General features: G+C 32.9%; 1 protein-coding gene across 1 annotated transcript in view; it reads left to right on the top strand.

The window, feature by feature from the left end:
- mAChR-B (muscarinic acetylcholine receptor) overlaps positions 1-23808 on the top strand; it is a 96998-nt gene that overhangs the window by 33135 nt on the left and 40055 nt on the right. The window contains exon 2 of the mRNA XM_076403479.1: positions 17585-17725. Within this exon, the coding sequence (XP_076259594.1) occupies positions 17631-17725 (95 nt within the window). The 5' untranslated portion in view covers positions 17585-17630. The remainder of the gene's footprint in view (positions 1-17584; positions 17726-23808) is intronic.

Below are 23808 nucleotides of genomic sequence, written 5' to 3'. Positions count from 1 at the left end.
GCTTTTCTTATTTAATAAAAAAAAACCGCTGAAAATCACTGTTTGCTGGTAGAAATTTACTGAGCATTCTCTAATCTTAAAAAAATGTGAGACGTGGTTTCGAAAATTCAAAAATCTCGATGATGAAGACAAAGAACGTTCTAGTAGACCGAAAGTCCGAAGTTTGAGGATACAAAACTGCAAGAGTTATTGGATGAAGACTCAACCAAAACTCAAAAACAACTGGCGATTAGCGACCGATTACAAACAAAGGAAAAACCCAAAAATAGGAAGATAAAAAATCATCAAGTGCTGATTCCAAGGTATGATCGGAAGTCATTCAGCGTCGAATAATAACGGGTGCTGAAAATTAGATTTATTTTGAAAACCCTAAGCACAAAAAATCATGGTTATTACCTGGCGAAGTCGACCGATCGACTCCAAGGCCAAATCGTTTTGGTCCCAAGACAATGTTCTGTGTTTGGTTTGACCAGAGTAGCGTGGTGTAGTACGAGCTATTAAAATCTGGTGAAATATATATTAGTGATCGCTACTCACAGTAAATGATCAGGTTGAAACATACATTGATCAAAAAGTGTCCAAAATTGGCCTGAAGACGCGGTTACATTATTTTACGTTATCTAACGGAAGTTATTTTACAGCCAGATAACGCACCGTCTATTAAAGCCGAACCGGTCAAGATAGCGTGGAAAGCAATTGCATGGAACATGTTAGACAGACTATACTCTCCAGACATTGCCATGAATGGAACACTCGCCTGCACAGCAGCATTTCTCAAATTTAAATAAGAGAGAAAATGATTCGATGAATGGTTGCGCTCAAAGGACAATTCTTTTGGGATGGTATCTATAAATTGTCTGAAAGACGGACCAGTTGTATAGAATCAAATGGCCAATATTTTGAATAAATACATTTTTCCATTTTCTTGAAGATCATGTAGTTTATTTTCGACAAAACTGGTCCGATAGGCCTGTATGGTTATGGTATGAATAAGGTTGAAGAAGATGTATTTCGATTTTTCCTAATAAACAACGTCCAGATCGCATAACTAATTCAAAGAAGCATCGACCATAATACAAATTTTAATCATTGATATAATCGATATTGGCTTTTCACATGAATTATCAGCGATAAAAAAAAATACCAAAGACCAATGAAACGAAATTCAGCAAATAGTGTATGGAAAAGATCATGGTCGAACCCCAGGAAGCTTAAAAACATTTACACAGCCAGGATTGAAGCCCCAGAAGCTAGGTATTTGGTAGAACTGACAAGGAAATATTCATCATTAGCTACTTGAACTTCACTAAACTATTAATTCTGCCTTCTACTGTTTTCTTTCTGTACTGACATTTCATGCATCCACTGTATAGCCTGGACCTTCTCCTATTCAATAACCATTTCAATCATTCTTCTATTGTCAACAAAATGATGCAAGCAAATAGTTTAAAACTGGCTTCATAAGTGACAATTATTCAAATACTATGTCATTTTTCGGAGAGATAGTCTGCAATGTTATCTACAGAATTATGATTTTAGCAGAAAATTGGAAAATGACCCAAGATTAAAATCGCATATTAGTGGTTATATTTGTTAATGTTATAGTATGAAAACTATTTCAAAACTCAACATAAAACATATTTAAACAAATAATAAGAATTATTAATATTTTTATTAATAACAAAGCAAAATAGAAAAATAGAAGTATAGCAAAATATTACAAATATAAAATTATATTAGATTAATTTTCAGCGTTTTAGATTAATTTTATTTCAAGATTTTAACATCTTTTAATATATTTATTCTTATAGAAAGCAAATAGTATATATAGCAACACGCTCAAATTATAATTGTATTATCAACAGGTACTCAGATAGTTTTTCGCAATGAAATACAAGACTATTAGTTGGGTAAAGTATCAGCCAACACTCGTACGTGAACCATTTTCAAACTATAACGTGGCGAATCCTTAGTCAATGTAAATCCCCCCCACCAACATTGTCCTTTTGATATGGTCAGCATATTACAAAAATAATAGGAATTATTTTTTAAAATATATTTTAAAGTCTTCTTTTACCAACTATGGGTTTATCTGGACTGGACCTACAGTTTAACGTGGGCTCAGAACCACGGTCCTCACCATTAAGCCTACCGACTGGCGAGTGATCAACTTTGGAAATCATCCCAGAAGACATCCGGTCTTACCCTGCCTGGTTACTGGCCTGACTAGGATCATTTTCCTTGTCGAATTTTACACTCTTACCTAGGACAATCACAAATTTTAAACAATCACAAACATACATTTACGACCATGCCCCAGCAGGATTCGAACCGTCCTATCGCATTTACCACTGCGCCACCAAGCCGGCAGGAAATATTTTGATGAATATGTATCATAAGAATTTTTCCATTGCATGTACTGTTAAAGTAAAAAAATGGGGATATGACATACTCCAGATAATATGACATACATTTCTATTAGCTGGAAAAGTATCTACAAATTAATGTATGATTACATATTAATATTAGACACTCTTTCAGACAGAAAAGAACACGTAAGTGTTACTATTTCAAACATAATTTTGAACTCGAAGAAATTAACTTAATTTTATGGATTGTATAATGAACGGAAAAAGGCAAAATGCAATCCAAAAATAACCTAATATCAAAAAACCCGCTTTATTATAAGTTCATTAACAAGAAAACGAACGAAGAAAAAAAGGTAATTTATTACCAGCTTTTTTCTATGTAATTTCTATTTAACATTTTGAACCATTATTCTCGTTTCATTACCTAATTTCAATCTTGCCGTATTGTACCAGCCAGCGTGTTCACCGTTTCATCGTTAGCGAGGCTCTTTTTCGCGCCAATTTTCGATTTACGGTCCCCCCCCATTTAAATCTCGAATTAATGGTTTTTTTACAGTTGCCTTATCGATTCCAACTGGAATCAGATTTATTAAATATATTCTCCGCCGAAACGGTTTGGCTGTAACTATTGTTACATGCGTCACGAACGCGAAATATATTTTATTTTAATTAAATTTTATCGACTGAAAAGGTCCCAATTTAACTAACAATTTTTTTAAATTCACGATCAAACTTTTATTAAACTTCCAACGTTTATATAACTTTCTAGATATTTATAAAGTAATACATCATATGTCTACATATATTTTGCTGTTCAGTTTTTCTTTATAAAATCAAGATATAAAAGAACTTAGCTTCAGTGATTACGACGCTCTTCAAATATATAAATTTTGGCTATAGCGGAGCTTCATCATTTTGGAACTTTTTAATATGAATTGGATGATAAATATTTTTAAATATGGCAGGGAATTTTCTTAACAAAATGGTTTTAATGTTCTATATTCTTAGAAATACTGATCCAATGAAGTCATATGTAGCTCAAGTTCCTTGAAAATTGACGAGTGCTTAAATGAACATCAACATCAAAAAGAAAATCGAAATTCTTTAAAAAATTAAGATGGACTATCACACTTCATCTCGCGACATCACTGTTTTGATCTATATGAAGCCCAATTCCACATGAGTTATCGGATTTCGATTTATGGGTTGCTGTTGAAATGTTGGTCAGGAAAAGTGGATCAAGTATGCCAGTAATGTGGAAAAAAAATCGAGGTCGAGACCCAGAGAAGCTTCACAAATGGTTGCAACGCTCACTTTAACGACAAGAAAGGTGATTCTAAGTATTTCATGTGACTGGAAAGAAAATATTTGTCATGGCCTGCTCGAACTTGGCCATAACATTATTTCAACTATTTAATATCAACAACCAATGCGATTGAAGCGGGAGAATTAATAAAAACTTGGTCAAAATTGATCAATAGGTAACCAATTCTCCTTCAACATGGTAATACACACATATTTATTGACTCGAAGATTGGTTGGGAAATTTCGATCCAATTTATTTGTTAATATTTTAAGCTTTTACTTAAATTAAAATACCAAAATAAACATCTCAGCCTCCCTTAACATTGTTTATAACCGGATTTTATTAAACTTGCTGTTCAGATTAGTTACTTAATCTGCAATTTGAAGCTCTTATATAATAGGATATATCGGGATATAATAGGCCAATTAAAATTACTGAACAAGTCCATAGTCGTAACCTATTGCAATTTTAAAATATATTAAGTTACTGAAACATCTCTTGGTATAGTCTATCGGAAATTGGTAGCTCGCAGTTCAGAGTCAATAGCCACCAAAGGCAGATTGAAGTAGCTGAGTTGCTCAGCCATGGACAATTGGAATTTGCTAATATTAAAGCTTAGGAAACTACTTTATACTAGAGTAGGTCTGCCTTCAGTATGGATATTCTGATAATCAATCTATAATTTAAAAAAATTCGATTGAAAAACGCCATTCCGATGCACGTTGTCTCGTGAGTATATCAAACTTGAACGCCCATGTTTTCTTACAAATTTTAATGTGTTTTATGAATGCGGAGTCCAACCTTTAACGCAACTCAGTTTCTAAAAAAGTTTATAAGTCACGAACGGATCAACGACTATAGTGGACAAGTTTAAAAAGACCATTTTCAGTCACCATTTCCTTCAATATAGGTGTGGTGATTTGCACATACAATTCGCCTCAAGAGGTCTTTTATTATCAATTTTAATTTTAATTCAATTGACGATATACTTTTAAACTCGATCATTAGCAGCTATCTCTCACTACATTTTCTTGGAGACGTGTCTAAAACCTTGCTCATCCTGAAAACTTGAAAATTTGAGACAATCGCCTCGAACCATTAATAAAATGTGAATGTGTAAACAAAACATACCCAAATGATTATTATACGAAGTATTACTTACTTCTTGATTATTTTAGACACAAAAGTCGGTTAAAAGTAATGGAGTTATAATATCTAGGCAAAATAACAAACAATACTGTGTAATAAAGTAATAAAGTGCGTATTTCAACAGCCAATAACAGAATGAGAAGAAACATCTAGATACTAGTACCTATTTAAGTTAAAATAACTCAAGATCGTCATAAAAACAAGATCATTTATTCAACCAATATATATATATATATATATATATATATATATATATATATATATATATATATGCTCAGTAGATCTGCTTTAACAAGTTGAAGCGAGCCAGTTGGGGAGTTTGCAAACGCGGCGGCCTATTCCGCTCTCTAACAGGTGAGAAACGCTAGTTAACTAGGGAAGTTGGCATAATACGGTATTATAACACAAACGAATAAAGCGCGAAGACAATGGACGAGCACGACGAGATCTACACGCTCGATTATCCATTGTTCGGATTGATGTTTGAGGCAACAAAACAGACGTATCGCAGTCTTGCCGCCTGTCTTGTTCCAAGACTTAATTAAAACACGTAAATTTATATTATAACGGGGGAAGATCCGTGAATCCTATATCGCAGGTAGCGCGGACCGGCTTGGTTCGCAGACGGTAAAGCGGCACTAAATCTGTTCGGTAACGGGACGGATATCAATTCAACTCCAACGATACGGTTATTATACGGGATACTTCGTACAATTGATGTCTGAAATCATTTGATATACGGTGAAGAACTGTCAAATTATAAAAAGAACTACAAATTAGTTATATATAGTCAATAATTTGTATTAAATTTGTGGTAAAGTAACATTTTCCTATATATATATATATATATATATATATATATATATATATATATATATATATATATATATATATATATATATATTGTACATTTCAACAGACAACACTTCCTTAACAAATCAAATGAACTTAGAAAATGAACAAAAACTTAAAGTTGATGCGGCAACATTGCTACGTTTTGACGTCATAAATTTAGATGACGCGATTTCGCTGTTTTATGGAATGAACTATAGTACTTTAGGTTAGCGTTATATTTACGTTATTCTTCAATTAGTTTATATAATTATGTGTTAATTAATAGAGAGAATTAGTAGCCAATGCGAAAGTACGTGTATATGGTATGAATTATCAGTAAAATGTTATAATTTAGTCACCCTAATTTTACAGATTGCTATGGAGCAAAATATCCTTTATTTATGGCAAATAATATATGTGTGTTGTTTTGGTCAAGATCCTAGTTTATTACTGTCTGAAGCAGATAAATAATGCTTTAATATTTAATTTTATACACATTAACAGATCAATTGAAAAGTCCCCGGCCCACTATAGTAAAACACATTTTTTGGCAAAATAAGTTTTTTTATTCCACATAATTCACTTCAAGGGTGATACACTGATTGTAGCGACCCCCAACTTTTTTATACCATTTTTGTAATACGACGAAAATTTCTTGAACAGGAAATGGTCGCTGGGGAGGCAGATCTGGCGAATACGGTGAATAAGGAAGCAATTCGAAGCCCAATTCATGGATTTTTGCCATCGGTTTCACCGGGGACTTTTCAATTGACCTGTTATAACACATTTTATTGCATATCATACGTCAAATGGAACAATATAAACTAAGAACAAGTCATATAAGTAAGACATAATTAAATTATAAATAGCATATTTAAATTATGTAAACCATGAATTTATTTAGAATATTTTTGACAAAAAGCAGACATAAAATGTATTTACCAATTATATTTAAAGCACTTTTGGAAATATATCTAAAAATACTTCCTAGAGTTCCTGATCTAGACGACTATCCAAAAAAGAAAACGTTCCTGGAAACCTATCATCTCATATTTGATGAAAATTACTGTTAAATCCATTTTTCTTCTGTCCCATAAGTGCTATTCGAACATATAATGTCCAAGTGCTTTCAACTTGTCTTGCATTGTTTTAGAAAAACCTTATTATGCCTTAAAATACAATTAAAAAATATGTTCTTATTGTAAACGAATATGGCATTGTTCATGTACTGTGTTACTGTTGTTTTACTTTTTGTTGCTTAATGAAGAAAATGGAAACCGCAGTCATTCATTTAAAAGCTTTTCTTCCCAATCAGTTCTGCCTAAGCCTGTATGTCCATTGAAATCATCAACCAGAAAGTTAATCGCTGGAAAAGAACATTTTTTGAAGTTAGTTAATACAGTTCTCACAACCAGAACTATAAAAAATTAATAATTAGTCTATAGGACCTCTTCTAATATAGAATAATATAAAACAAAGCCCGGAAACTTTTATCACACCCTGTAGACATCAAAGCTCGACCTTTTCTGTTTACGTCTCTACATTTGAACACACGTTTACAACGTCAATCAGTTCTTCGCCGACATAAAATGACCAGACGTACTCCGGAGCAGAAAATCCCCACAAAGACGTCTCAATCGAACCAAAAGGGGGGAGAAATATCCTGAGTTGCGGTTTTTTGATGCTCCTATAAAACCACATGTCGAATAGACAACTAATAATTTTACTTTCGCCTCCACTGACAACCAATAAGGGAAATATATCTTTTACGCCGTGCCTCCACTTTATTTCTTACCAATATCATTTCCAGGTCAATCGAAAAAAAGCGTTCTCATAAATTTTAAGCTACAAAATATCCTCAACATACTTTCCTGGATTTCTTGTATTGATAAGTTTATCTTATACACTGTACAAGAGAAAATTGTTCCGTTGTGATCGAATTATATAATGAATATTCGTAGTCATAAAATAATTTGTTTTCTTTTATGCTTATTTTAATTTAAGTTTATACGCTCTTCTTTCTTTAAATAAAAACTAATTACAATGTGTTACAGTTTTTTTTATTCTATGACATTAAATCGAACGGCAAAAAACAAAAAACCTTCTAAACAGATTTTTATAAATTAAAGTACTATAAATAAAGACACTATCAAAAAAAATTAAAATCATATATTTTTATTTATATTATTAATTTTGTTTAAAAAATAGTAATATATATTAACAAATAGGCAATGAATCAAAATAGCTCAGGTTTAGAAAAAATGAGCCATATATATAGAAAGAAAATGACGAAATATTAACTTTTCGTCTTGTGAACAGTAGAATCCTTTTCCATTATAAACCAGCAGTGATCTGCTAATACTCTAGCATTTTATCTTCCTTAATAACGCTCTTTTATCTGTTTTATATTCTGCTGAAAGCGTTCACCTCCCTGGTCACTCCCTCACCATTCCAAGATTGAGAGGGAAAAATCGAAATGTATTTTTAAAGACATTCTGCACCCCATCCTTTCAAATTTTTCTAACAAGCCATTCATTAAAAACTCGGCATTTTCGGCTTTAAGATTGCCTAAAAATCCATGAATTACTTTGTTTTCATTCTATACATTGTGTTTTTATTTGTGGACAAACAAAAATGACTTCATTTAATTTGACATCATCTAATTTAGAGAAAACAATTCCCAAATACAAAAATCCTTTAATATTTTTAACCCAGGCCATAAGAAAATTATTCTTTAAACCAAGTTTTATATATAAGGATCGAAGAATCACATTTTCATGTGGAATTCATATTTAACGTTTTATTTACCACAAACAACATCATTTCTTTTTGGACAATATTTAACTTCATAGGGGTTTTTGGTGTATCTACTGTTCCACAAACAGAGAAAACAACAATATTTCGTGAAACCTCGCTGTAGTCCAAGCAATATAGCAACAAACTTTAAATAATAACATACTTTCCAGTTGTGTTGTTTGAATTTGATTCTTCTAAAATTAGTTTTATGTTTTCATATGTTTCTTTTAAAGTCCATCTGCCATTGTGGATTAACATAGCTTTTAAGAGTAAATAGTATTCACATGGTTCTAAGGAACGCAACGTGTTAGACCACTATATCAATAGATAATATTTTTAACAATAGAATAACAATTTTTTTACTGGATTCATGGTATACCACAAATCACAATAAAAATAAATGACAAAAAAACATCTCAAGGTAGATACAGAGAAGAATTTCCTTCTTTTCCGTTTCTACTAAAACCCGATATTCTCTCGGATGCATTTGTACTTTTAAAGCGCCAATACGAAAGCTTCCCCCCATAAACATTTTATTATTTCAACTTAGGCTGACATACTAAAATGCGAGACAGAACATTTCCGATGCCGATACATTGTAGAAGATGTTGTAAAACCCGTCCCAGCAGTTTTAATTAAATATCTAGCCAGATGAGTGGAAATAAACCTGAAAAAGTACGGCGGCTGTTTTTATTTCGAGAAATATTGCCGTTCTGTAATTAAACGTTCTTGTATTACATTTTCAGGGTAATCTTTTACTGAATTAACGTTACCTTGTGTTACGCCACTGGTTATTTGAAAAAATCCCCGTATGAAGGCCTCGGTTAAAGTATAATGAGTGCAGGGTTTATGATATTAAAGTTTTCGTTTATTTAGACCGTACAGTAAAAGAACTATCATCTAAAGTGATGATTCCAAAACTTTGCAGTGGGCTAAGCATCATTTGAAAAACTCAAATACATAAATAAAGGTCAGTTTTTGGGAATGACGTAGATTATGTTAATTTCAACAGCATCGGTCTGTTGGTGTGTACAGATCCTAGATCCACAATTTTAGGAAATGCCAAGGTATTTAAAACAAGGATTTAAGGAATTAATATCGAAATGATATGTGTATCTGTTCCTTCCGAAACAACTCTTTGTTAGATGGATAGATCAAGAAATATCTGCTATAATACCTCCAATAGATTTGGAAGATCGTCAATTCACTGAAATACCTGCTAGAATCTTTAGATATTTCATATATTTTTTATTACTGCTAGTAGTTCCCATTAGAGGGCAATAAGTATTTGTTATTATATATACATGGTATGTAGAAATCACTTAAGTGATCTCCTATACAAAATACTATTTTAATTAATTAGTCTAATTTTAAAGCTTATTCAAAAGTCTATATAGTTATGTCCAATATTCAGATCGGATGGTGTTAGACGTTTTAGTCTATACAGTTCACTGTGAATTTGCATATTTAGCTGATTAGGGAGTAGATTGGGATGCACTGATACTCTTTCGAAGTACCTCATACAAGCACGTTGAATTACAATAGTTACTACAACAATAGTACAATAGTTCTAGAGGAATATCGCGTTATATCACTTTATTTGAATCATAGTACGGAGCATCGACAATCGAGTCGTTGTATGATGGATATTAGACTTGCTAGCGGTTCCCCATAGTTGGATTTCATATGTCCAAATATGCTTTAGTATAGATTTATACAACAATATCTTATTATCTAACGATAACTTGGATTTGCGCTCCATAAGCCAATACATTTGGTACAGTTTAAGTCCAAGTTGTTTCCGTTGGGCGAGTATGTGTTCTTCCAAGTTAAGCGTTCATCTAGGTGCATACCAAGATATTCAGCATTCTCTGCTTGCGGGAGTTGACAATTATTGATATAGACTGGTGTACATATTCTTCTACGCAGCGTAAAAGTGATACGACTGGATTTTGTTTTGTTGGCTTTTATACGCCATCTTTTCAGCCACATTTGTATTTGCTTTAGGTAGGTTTGCAGGTTAATTGATGCTATGGTTGATCTTCATGAGAGGGTAAGACTGCCATGTCGTCTGCGTATGTTGCCACAGTGGTTATATTTGTTGTAGATAGATCAGCTCTGTACAGAATATGGACTCAGTACACTACCTTGCGGAACTTCTAAACATATTGCTTGTAATTTGATAAAATGGCGATGTGTGAGGTAAGATTTTAGTACCTCATAATCCGGATGAGGGAGAAGTTTCATTAATTTAACCTGCAATTCCGTATGCCATACTTTATCAAAGGCCTGAGATATGTCTAGGAATGCAGCTGAAGAAAATATTTTGGCGTTTAAGTCCATATTTATTTTGTTAACAAGTTTATGCGCTTGTTCAGTTGTTCCTGGCTTATTGCGAAACCCAAGTTGATGTTCTGTGATGAACTTTCTTTCAACATCATACAACTGAGCCACTTTATGTACAGTTTCTCAATAACAATTGGGATTATAGGTTATAAACTTATTGCCCGGTAGGAGGTTACATCTTTTGGTGTTTTACCTGGTTTGAGAATCATTAGTATTTGAGCTACTTTCCAGATTCTAGGAAAATAATTAGTTCGTAATATACCAATAAATATGTATGTTAGTAATTTTACACCCTTCTCTGATAGTTCCTCTAATATTTCATATCCAGGTGCTTTTTTATATTTAACCCCTCTGATTATTATATGTTAAGCTTCTTTAACGGTGAATTACAATTCAGTAAGCATATTTTTTAATTCCATCTTACATTAGATAAGCTAAACACAATCTTAATTTAAAAATTATTTTATTGATATTGTTCTATTAGTTACATACTGTAGTTACATCAATACACAGTCAATGCGAGTACGGTATAAATACATGAATAATTATTTTCCAAATTATACTTAAATTAAGCAACGTGAGTTAAAATTAACTGAAAATACAAGGTTATTCAAGGTCATCGTGCAGTTGGTTTCGTAACGATAAGAGTTGGTACATACTTATAATCTAAATATTAAACTAGCGACTATTCTAAGTAATCCTAAAGTATATCCTAAACTTATTCTAAAGACTATTCTAACTTACTCTAGAGATTATTATATCTCGCTCTATGTGCCTATTAATCAGTTCGTGTAGTAGCAGGATACACTAACAGTCTTTCAGAGTACTTTTCATCATAATCATCATACTCCTATCTTTATTCTGGAACCTCCGAATGATAGCTATGTTAGATTTGCTAATAGTAACTCATAGTTCAATAAAATAGGTCCAAATGGGCCTAAGTATTGACTTATACAGCAACACCTTGTTACGTAAGGGTAATTTAGATTAACGCCCTATCAGCTAATACATTTGATTTAGTTTAAGCCCAAGCTGTTTTTGAGTTCATTACTATATGATTTTCCATGTTATACGTCAACCAAAATGCATTCCCAGATATTTAACATTGTCTGCTTGTGGGAGTTCATAATTATTCATTTTTATTAGCAGACAAGTTCTTCTACAAATGGTGAATGTCACATGGGTAGATTTTGTCTCATTTACTCTGATACGCCATGTTTTTAACCACAATTCGACTTAATTTGGATGAAGTTGGAGGTTTCTTGTGGCTGATATTGGATACTCGTGTGATGTAAAGCTGCTGTATCGTCAGCTGTTTCAGTTTTATTATTTCCTGCATGTTGTCCAGTAGCCATATTGCTTCCACGTTGGTGTGATTTAGTGAACCTTATTTCACGTTTTAAAGCCAATTTTCGTAAATTCATTTGATTTCGAGGCCATCGTGCAGTTGGTTTCATAACGATAAGGATTGGTAATTAATTTAGAACTTTGTTTCGGGTGCATTAGATTACTAGTTGGTTTGATGATTTAGTGCAACCCCATATTTACACCCCATAACATACATCCAAAAATTACTTATAATTGACTGAACGGGATATCGATTTCAATCCCATAATACTGATTGAAAATAAAATAACAAGAAATAAGTTTATTAGGGCATATATTTGTTAGAATCTAAAAGGAAATGTCTTTCCATTGATATATTAAATCAACTAATTTTATTATTTCAACCTTTTCAAACCTCAAAAATTAAAGTGATGCTGAAGATGGTATCCATAAATTGGAAGAATTGTAGAACGAATGTATTCAAGTTGAATGCAATGAAAGTATGCCAAAATATCTTCAGATCTCAATATCAAAAAATACCGATGAAGTTTGTGTTCTTATTTCGTGAAAAACAGGCTGCGTATATTAACGAAAGTCAATTATTCGAAAGAAAATCGAGCATATGACATCGAAAATCCCCAATATCGGCTGACTTCTTCTTTTATCATTCCGTATATTGGATCAGATGTCGGTTGTCGAGGGATATGACGAAACAAGCACCGAGAAAAAATCTATTAAGCCAGCAGAAAGGGCATCATCTCCGGAGAGCCGCCGCTCAATTTTCGATGGGGATTTCCCCTCCCGAGCAGGTGTCGTAATAAAATCGGCCGCGGCGGCGAAGATGGCGCCACCAACGCCGCCGCCAGCCGACACCGCTGATTTGCTTATTTTCCCATTTCCGATCTCATCTCGCGGTTGGATATTTCGCGGTTATTTCCGATGCGGGCGTACAAGCGACGACGATTTGCTCGCGCTAATCCCCGATCATCCTCGACAATTTCGCCGCCGAATGAAGTTTTATCGAAAATTTACAATTTCCACCGACAAGGAAAAGTTCATTCGCAATTCGTAACGAGAGAAACTAGAAAAAAATGTAACAGACATAAGGATTATCTTGATGAACGCCAAAGAAAATCCCGATACAGCAGCGCTCATCGTTAGAATATGGCATGTTCGAATTTACTGGAATTTAAATATAGGAAAATGAATTGGTTAATTGTAACAAAATCACAAAATAACAAGCGAGTATTAAAACCTACATAGACGAAATTCAATTAAGGGGATGTTAACTAATTATTATCTTAAAAATGACTCCAAACTCATGTCAATATTGTAATAAGTATTACAACTCTTGGATAATACTAGAACAGGACACACACTCAAAAGAATCAAACCATTTGATCTTGTGTAGTGTAATGTAGTGAGGTCCATTTAATAGAAAAACCGTAATGTTATTATATAAACATTATTACACCAGAGCGTAAGAGAGGGACGATGAATCCTTCTAAGTATATACCTAGATTTAATTTATTGTAAAGACAAATCTTAGGTTAGTGGACAAAGACTAGTAAAATGTAATATGATAAATAACTAATAAATAAAATTTTCGAACTTTCAAGAAAGAGCTATAGAGTAAAATATCGCGATTTAATGAAAATACTAAAACTCCAAGACCAAAAAGTCATAAATTAATCCAACAGAGTTGTCCATATCGACATCGAACTAGAATATTCTTGGCCATAAAATCGGTCTATCAGCCCTAGGCAGCTATAAATCTAATTTCTCCAATAGAAATAAGCTCCTGGAATTGGTGATATTTCACATGGGTTATTGAAAGGGCAAGCTAAAGAGAGGCAATTATCATGTGCATATGTATATATACATAATCAATGCCTGTTTGAAAATGAAGCATGTTTTAAGGTGGCTTAAATAATTATGTATCTTTTCCACACTGCTGATATCCTAACAACAAAAAAAAAGTACTTGTAACATTTTACAATGATACAGGTATTATAATAAAAAATATACCTCTACCCTAAGCCTACAGAAAAAGTAGAGGTGACAGTCAACAAGATCTAGAGATACATTAGAGAGTAGAAATACAACTTAATAACTCCTAATCTGTCCATTTTAATTTTACGTTTTGGTGAAATGACAAAAAACTAATTATATCACTTGACGAATATCCGATTTCTCAAAGAAAATTAGATAAATACCTCGGCGTCCATCACGATGGTGAATTACATTGGAAACATCATGCTTTCGTACATTAACAGACATCATATCATACATCATCATACATGAAGTTAACAGACAAAAAGCAGAGTAGATCCGACTCAAAATCAAGCAACTGTACTGGTTAGTCGGAAGATACTCTTCGTCAGTCTATTATAAAGTCAATTTAGACCTATAAGGGCAAATATGGGGTCGCACTAAAACACAAAACCAACTAGCAATCCAACGCTACCAAAACCAAATTTCTACGATTAATTACCAATACCTACTGCTATGTAATCAACGAAGAACTGCACGATGACCTCGAAGACAAATAAATCTACGAAGTTATCTAAGATTTTGCCATAAAATATAAAAATAAGGTTGCTGAATCATAGCAACGTGGAAGCAATACAACTGCTGGATAGCACACAGGAAATCAAAATATTGATGCGAATTAGAATTGATGTAAATAATGTAATGCTCTTGCATAGAAGAAAGCCTCAAGCTGCAAGAATTGAAGTTATGAAGAATCCGTAATAATTATTGCTCTTAATAGACTACTATAATAGATGTTATCCAATTTTTTTTAAATCAATTAGTTAATATTTCTATTCCAAATATTTTCCATGCCACACACTCACTATTACAAAATGCCATAACCGACAGATGGCGGGTCAATATCTATTCTGATGATTTTTTACATAAGAAATTGTCTTAGGTAACAAAAATCATCAAAATATCGCCAAGAAGCTTTATCACTACATAGTATAAAACAAAGTCGCCTTTTCTGTCCCTATATCCCTATGTGCGCTTAAATCTTTAAAACTACGCAACGGATTTTGATGCGGTTTTTTTCAATAGATAGAGTGATTCAAGAGGAAGGTTTATATGTATAATACATGCATAATATACTAAGGCAACATTGCTAATTTTAGAGGTTTCTAACGTGATGTCGTAAATTAACCTATTTTTTTAGGCTTATTTAGCAATTAGCAAAAACGCTGCCTAACCCTACGAGTTAGATCAAATTAATGTACTACAGTATTATACACCATAAAAAGGTCTACAAAAAAGTCCGCGATGGTATATGTTTATCTTTTAGGGATAACCCACATTAACCATTTTTATTGTTTACTTTTTACGTGAGAAAATGGCTTATTTACGAAGCTATTTTAAGCAATACGGCATTAATCCTTTTCGAATTAAGTACCTTAAATACAGTGTGCAATTAATATAGATCAATATGGTTCCTTACAGCATGTAAATTAAACAAATATTTTCGGAGATATTACAAATTTAAAATTTGCGTTTAAAAATGTGTAATGTAATAAAAATTGTATGAATTTAGATATTCCAAAGATAGCAGGAAATCATCATAGTAAGTATAGGGGAAGAGGAATTGTTTTACTCCAAATTTAATGCGTGCAGGCCAAGGGCAGTAATGAATGAACCAAAAATACTGGATCGATTTTAATCATGTTTTCATTGAGTGACATAGGCATATATATTTTATGCCCGTGCAAAGTCGGAGCGGGCCGCTATGTTTTTATATACAACGTTCATATTTTTTCTGTAGTGTATTTAATTTAGTATCAGCATTGCACCCGTGCGAAGCCGGGGCAGGTCGCTAGTAATGTATAAAAATAACATATCAAACAATATAAATAAACAGCCATTCACAAAATATTAGTAGTTTCTTCTTAAATTCTTGAAAGGTGTCGTATTGTGATAAAATTTTCCCTTTCTGCTAATGTATATAAGGATAATTTCATACTAATTAAGAAGCCATTTCTTAAGGTCTATACCCTTTTGACCAAAATGCCCACCCCCTTAGCATCAGAGTCGCGTTACGGACAACTTAAAAGCTCATAACATGGCCATATCGCATTCATCTAATAAATGCTTCTTTTCTAAGACGTGTTTCTTATTTTAATTATCTAGAGGCAGGCCCTCGCAGCAACACGTTCGGCACTTTCGACCGTTTGAAATTAGATTTTTTTGCCCGTCGATTCTCGATCTCCCCCCTTCTATGAGGGGGGGCTCCCCAAATCCTAATTTAATGGTTTTTTTAACAGTTGCTTCTCGGGTTCTCGCCGACCGATCTGATTTATTATTTTTTCTACCGCTTTCCTCGTTGAATTTTGATTAAAATTCATATCGCATTGTTACAATTAGAGCGGGATTTTTTGAGGTTACACAACCGTAGTAATTTGAACGAGGAAATAATTGGTACAGATTTTCCCGTGAATTTATTTGCTATAACATAATTTTATGTGGCGTATCTCTAAAAATGTTCTAGAAGACTTGTGATTGTTTGACTTCATAACAGTTGTTGAATCCTTTGAAATCCGTTCTCATTTAATAACTTTAATATCCCTGTTGATTATGAATGTTCAAAATATATTTGTAGGTAAAAGATTTTCTAATAGTTCATAACCTGTCAGTAAAAGTGGTGTTACTGTTAGATAATGCACCCCAAAAGAGAAACTGAGGAAGAGCTAAAATGGGGCAATTTTTGTCAAGTGTCCATCAGCCAACATAACTTCATTAATCCAACCAATAAACCAGAAATAATAAGATTTTTATACCCTATCAAAGTACTTAGTTTCTACTTTCATACAATCTATCAAAGAATCCTGAAAATATATCTGGATCTTTGAAGCAAGAGGGAAAAAACTGTTCAAAAATTTTAACGAAAAAACAACCTCTTATGTCTCATTGATCAAATAGATAATTGCGATCATATGTGGATATCCATGTCAGCGTATCCTTGATTGTTATTAACTTATCGAAAATCGTATTGCTTGTAATTCAGCTGATATTAATTTATGTGGGGAACAAAGATAATCATACCAATGATAATAATAAGGAAGCTCTGGACATTGAAGTTATAAATGGACAACGCTAATAAAAGCTGGTTGAAATTGCAGTTTATTTTTTTATAACTAAAAAATAATTATCTCTGTTAAAATATTTGTTTAGATTGTAATAAATATATGTATATGTGTTAATCATTTCTTTTAGTAAAACATTTATTATTTAAATAACTTAAATTGTGTTCTTTAATGTTTTGATAATGCAATTTACACTTGGACTAAATGGCATTATTATTGAATAACCTTTGCCTTTTCCGCTAGATTTTCAGTGCATTTTTAAGACAATTTACCTTGACCAAAGGAATTCATAAGAATTCTTCCGTTTTACTATTCCCTGATTCAAACTATATTCCTTTTACTCTTAGATTACGATAAAATGATCGACTGCATCGCACTCAGTGAAGCTGTAGGATGGATAATTTCACAGATGATCCTTTGTACAGTTCTTTGGAACAAAATAGGACAACACCAGTGTTTTCGATAGGACCGGAGTTCATAGCACAATGGTGAGTGTTTTGTTATTACAGTTTTAGTTTCCTAATCTCTTTGTTTTGCCGTAGATTTAAATCTTATTATTAACTTATTGTATTACGTTTAATTAATGTATGTAAATATATTTCTCTTTATATGTCAAATCTGATAAAATGGAAACAGACATAAACAGAAAGAGACATTAATGGAAATACTCTTTTTTCGAAAACACATTTTCCTTGTATAACTCAACAACTAAAAGTTCTATAAAACTGTTATAATGTAATTAGATTCAGGGCAAAATCCTTTATAATCTCTGCAATTTTCATTAACCTGCTACTTCTTGAACGAAAATTACAAAAAAAAATTCAATATAGTGCAAAATTGCAAAGTTTCACGACTACATTATATGGAAAAATTGCTAAAAACACATTTTCACCTCTCGGATAAAGATAAAAGTTTCAAAATATATTCATTGATGAACAGATATACACATTTTTTTTTGAAAATATATTTTTCAAAAAATAAAAAGAATTATATCACCATTAGATTCAGGATCAAATTATAATGTCTACAATTTTCATTGACCTGCTATTACTTAAACAAAGATGACATTGGACTGGATTGGAAATGAATATGGAAAAAATATTTTTTACCTCTCGGGTGAAGTTAAGAATTTCAGAACACATATATTTTGGGATAAAAGAAACAAATATTCATGTAAAAATGTTTTAGAACTTGAAATTTTTTGGCAGTTTTAAGCAACAGTTTAATTGAGATTTAGCACATTGTCTTGATGTGTCCTGGCGTCACAAATATGACTTTTTTCATTAGCTGATTTCACTTCCTTGCCACGTTTAGTATCTATCTTTTATTTCAAAACATCGGGTTTGGAACTCCCAAATCCAGAAAACCTTCATGCAGTGGATAGAAAGGTTATATTTAAAATCATTTTAAAACGGCGATTCCGCATTATCCTTTGGCAATTCTTCCGGTTTAGTAGATTGGCGTGCACCGAGCATATAACGTCAGGGGGAGGGATGCTTCCGCGACCTTAACTTTTATCGGTGAATATTTCGAGCTGCCGGACTGCGGATCGATCCCGTGGCGAAAAGGTAAAAGTTTATTTTAAAAATGCGTTTTTGTCGGGCCCGAACGTCCGGCGGCCCTTTAAATTTCCAGGGTTAAAACGGAGACATTAATTGAAGCCTTTCGTGTGAAGGCGGCGGCGGGTTTTTATTGGTTTTCGGGCCAAAGGATCCACTGTCGCGTGATCGGGCCGCCGGCCGATAAGAGTTCTGTCGGTTTCGACTCCATTTATAACTCCTAAATTGCCCCAGATAATGTAAATGATCCTTATTAGGACGCCTCGAATGTTTTTTAAACTTTTCTTTGTCATATTTCTCGCCTAATTCAGCTCTCGCCCATTTAGATTTGCGTTAATACAGTAAACTGATAAAATTATCAGTGGAACCATTTAACTATCAGTTCGTGCTTCAGTATTAAGTCATTAAATAAATTATTAGGTAATTATATGTATTTTCATCAAGTATCAATGTAAATAAATGTCAAACAACATCAATTACCTATAAAATTCGATGGTTGTAACATACATATAAGTATTGAAATGTAGGAGAGAAGACATGTTGTACTGAAAAGTGTAATATGCTCCATTGCTTGAGAAAATTAATCAGCAAAAGTTATGAACTTAAATTACCATTATAAACTTAAAAATATATAGACATATAAGTTATAATATGGAAGAAGATTTTTAATACAAAAACTATTGATATACTTGAAAAACTCTTTTATTAAAAAAAAAGAGGCTACAGAATCAACCCTATGTCTATTTTTACATATCTCACTCGTACTACCATTCTTAACCGATGGCCCCTCAGATTAAACTGCAGTCCGTAGCCAGTGCAGTACTAGTCATATCATATTACACCTTCCACCTAAAGAAAAGACCACAGGGATAGACATGGTTTTGTCCGATCCGGGCAGTTAAAAGTTTAAAAAAAAAATATGTTTAATTATCTCCCGCATCTTCGTCCGCCAGTTTACCTTTGAAAATCTTCCAGGTTTTGGTGACTCCAGATTCCAATAGTCTGCGGCTAAAAACCTACTGTAACAAAGCTTCGTTCGCTTTGAACTGCAAGCTTCTGTTCAAATTCCAGTAGACTATGTTTATTCAAAGCAACCTCAGTAGCCTTTTGGTGGCCTTACACGTTGAACTCGGATGCAAGTTTCAGGAATCCACGGACTAAGGTTGTTTTTCTATTTCTAGTTCAGTCAAGTTTTATTGTTTCCTATTTCAAATAGTTTATGGCTCTTTATAATCTTCAATAAAGGAAATAAGAGGCCACTGGCTGACCGGCTATACAAAACAACACTGAGGTTAAAAATTAAAATGATGGATCCTCAAATCACAGTGTCATAGATTTAGTACTAGTCATACAATATAACATATATAATAAATTAGAAATACAAAATAATATGAATATTGATATATGCACAAAATGGTATAAAATGGGCGATAATTGTGCAAAAATATCGTTACGAATTTCATTGGGAATACTTAATTTCTTACTATCTGTCTAAACAGCCACCTTGATCAGAATTTACCAGTTTAATTTGACACTTGAGCATTTTCCTTTGGTGTCAACAAACACACCATAATTAGTTTCCCATAAGGTTTCTAACAAGTCGATCAAATATCATCTAAATGTGACATCTGTAACAACCGTATCTACCTATCTGTCTGATCCCTAAACTGTATGTGCATAAAGGCAAATATATATATTTAGGTCTACGGAATAATAAAACAAGAATAATATTTCAAATATGACTAAAATACATAACATGACCACCTCAGCCACACGTTACAAGAGTTGTGAATGATACACTGTTGCAGCTCGAATGAGAATATCTGCCAAACTCATATATGATATACCCATATATAGCATACCCACCATATATCACTCTTTCTGATTACCACTTATTCAGTTCTATGCAGCATGGCTTAGCTAGCATACAGTTTCGACAATTTGTACAAACGCAGAAAAGTATCGATTATTGGAAACTATTTTTATTAATATATATTGTACCTATTTTTCGCATTAAAGGATTTCTTAAAGTAAAAATTATGATATCAGAACGCATAACAACACCTAATATATTAAACCTGCACTCTGATTCCTATTTTTGCTACAAATCCTTTTTATTAATGGTCTTGGATATGGAAAATGGGAGGAGAAACTTCTGCTGTTAAAGCTTAAACCACCTTTTTTGCAATAAACGCTATGCTAAAGTAACAAAATGACTAGAATACATGCAAGCACCTAATATAGTAAACCTACACTCTTATCCCTGATACTATTTAGTAATACCTTTTGTTGGTTGCCTTTGGTAAAAAAACGAAAGGAGAAACCCCTACTGTTAAGGTTTTAACCACCTTTGTGCTATAAATGTCTTGTTAAAGTAACGATATAATCACTATACATGCAAGTAGACTTACTTAATTTACCCTTACTTAAAATTACCGTATTCTATTTACAAACATTTTTATTACTGGTCTTCAATATAGGGAATGGTGCGGAGAAACCTCTACTTTTAAAACTTAAACAACCTTTTTCGCAGTAAATGCCTTGTTAAAGTAACGAAAGGATCAGAATACACGCAAGTATCTAATATATTAAACCCATAGTCCTATCCCTGATTCTATTTACTAATCATTTTTGTTGTCTTCAATATAAAAGTCAGTATAGTCAGTCAATATAAAAGTATAAGTCTTCAATATAAAAAAAAAACAAGAAGAAAAACGCAATCGCACTAATGACTTTGTTGAAGTAACAACATAGCCAGAATACATGCAAGCACCTAACATATGGTATATAGTCTTATAATATATGGTATTATACCTAACAATGGTCTCTTTACTAATCCTTTCTCGGCCTATTGTTGGTCTTCAATAGAGAGAATGGATAGAAAATACCTCTACAGTTAAAGTGTTAACCACTTTTTTGCAATAAGTATCTTGATAAAGTAACAAAATGATCAGAATATATGCAAATACCTAATATATTAAACCTATACTCTTATGCCTGATTCTATTTACTAATCATTTTTGTTGTCTTCAATATAAAAGTCAGTATAGTCAGTCAATATAAAAGTATAAGTCTTCAATATAAAAAAACCAAGAGGAGAAACGCAATCGCAATAATGACTTTGTTAAAGTAACAAAATAACCAGAATACATGCAAGCACCTAATATATGATATATAATCTTATAATATATGGTATTATTCCTAACAAGAGCCTTTTTACTAACCCTCTCTCGGCCTGGTCTTCATTATAGAGAAACGATAAGAAAAACCACTAGTGTTAAAGCTTAAATCACCTTCAACCAAACAAAATATTTCGCACTGACCGGCCTCTATCTGTAAGAAAATCGCCTCTTTCTACCGTCTGTGTATAACCGTTAAAATTCCACGATCATAAGGTCGACAGTTTACGAACGCAAAGGTCACGTAATGCCGTGAAAATATCGTAGACTTTTTCTGGTTCCTGTTGATTTTTTTCCCTGCCACGAGACCCGTTATTGAACACGCTTCCCGTATGTTAATTTCCAGTTTGGAAAGGGCCGTTTATTCGCGACGAATAATTGATTCCGAACCGTTTCGCTTTCGTGATCGGAACGGCCGGAGCTTTTCACGTAATTAACAACCTCCGTATTAACCCAGAAAGTCGTTGAGTTTTTTCTCCGGGCAGAAAAATACAGCGGACATTGTTGAATGTGCCGATAAAGGCCTCGGTTCTAATCTTGAACCGGTAATAAAAGCTGGTTTATTACACCTGATATTTTCCCCATGAGGTTTTCAACAAATCAATCAATATCGTTTACTACATTTAAACCATAGGATAATATAGTGAAAACTCAGTAGAAGTTTCTGAAGAAAAGTTTCTCTACGTCCAATGTCTAGATAAGGTTATAAACACTCATTCAAGTAATTTAATAGGTCACTTTATATCTGTATTATAAGCACCTCTAAGAAAAAGATTTTACTGTGAAGACATTTGACTGGTTATCTGATTCTTCACATGACAGTCCTGACTTCAAGCTGTTTTACTACTGCCCGTTATTTTCCCTACGAGTCTTTCAACAAATTAATAATGAAACTTGTAATTTTTTGACATTGCTGGATAGTAGTAATAAAAGTGGTGGGCAAAGATCAGTTTTTCCCTCTTAGACTAACTCACAATACGTCATTTTGTTCCTAAAATACATATGCGGGGCCACATATAAATCATAGAGTAATATAGAGAAAACTCAGTAAGAGTGTCTGAAGAAAAATTTCCCTACGTCCAGTTTGTAGATGGAGTTATAATTACTCATTCTAGTAATTTGATTGGTCAGTTCAAATCTGCATTATAAGCACCTGCAAAGAAAACATTTTGCTGTGAAGACATTTCGATCGGTTATCTGATTGTTCAGGTAACATCTCTGACCTCAAGCTGCTTTATTACTGCCTGATATTTCCCCCACGAGTCTTTCAACAAATTAATAATGAAACTTGTAATTTTTTGACATTGCTGGAGAGTAGTAATAAAAGTGGTGGGTAAAGATCAGTTTTTCCCTCTTAGACTAATTCACAATACGTCTTTTGGTTCCTAAAATATATATGCGGGGCCACATATAAATCATAGAGCAATATAGAGAAAACTCAGTAAGAGTGTCTGAAGAAAACTTTCCCTACGTCCAGTTTCTAGATGGAGTTATAATTACTCATTCTAGTAATTTGATTGGTCAGTTTAAATCTGCATTATAAGCACCTGCAAAGAAAACATTTTGCTGTGAAGACATTTCGATCGGTTATCTGATTGTTCAGGTAACATCTCTGACCTCAAGCTGCTTTATTACTGCCTGATATTTCCCCCACGAGTCTTTCAACAAATTAATAATGAAACTTGTAATTTTTTGACATTGCTGGATAGTAGTAATAAAAGTGGTGGGTAAAGATCAGTTTTTCCCTCTTAGACTAATTCACAATACGTCTTTTTGTTCCTAAAATACATATGCGGGGCCACATATAAACCATAGAGTAATATAGAGAAAACT

Source organism: Rhynchophorus ferrugineus, unplaced genomic scaffold (genome assembly GCF_030347505.1).
Source record: "Rhynchophorus ferrugineus isolate W39M unplaced genomic scaffold, kcgeb_rfMv2 rfM4, whole genome shotgun sequence".
Classification (NCBI taxonomy): Eukaryota; Metazoa; Arthropoda; class Insecta; order Coleoptera; family Curculionidae; genus Rhynchophorus; species Rhynchophorus ferrugineus.
Note: the sequence above shows the minus strand (reverse complement) of the source record. Positions and strands in the feature narration are given on the sequence as shown.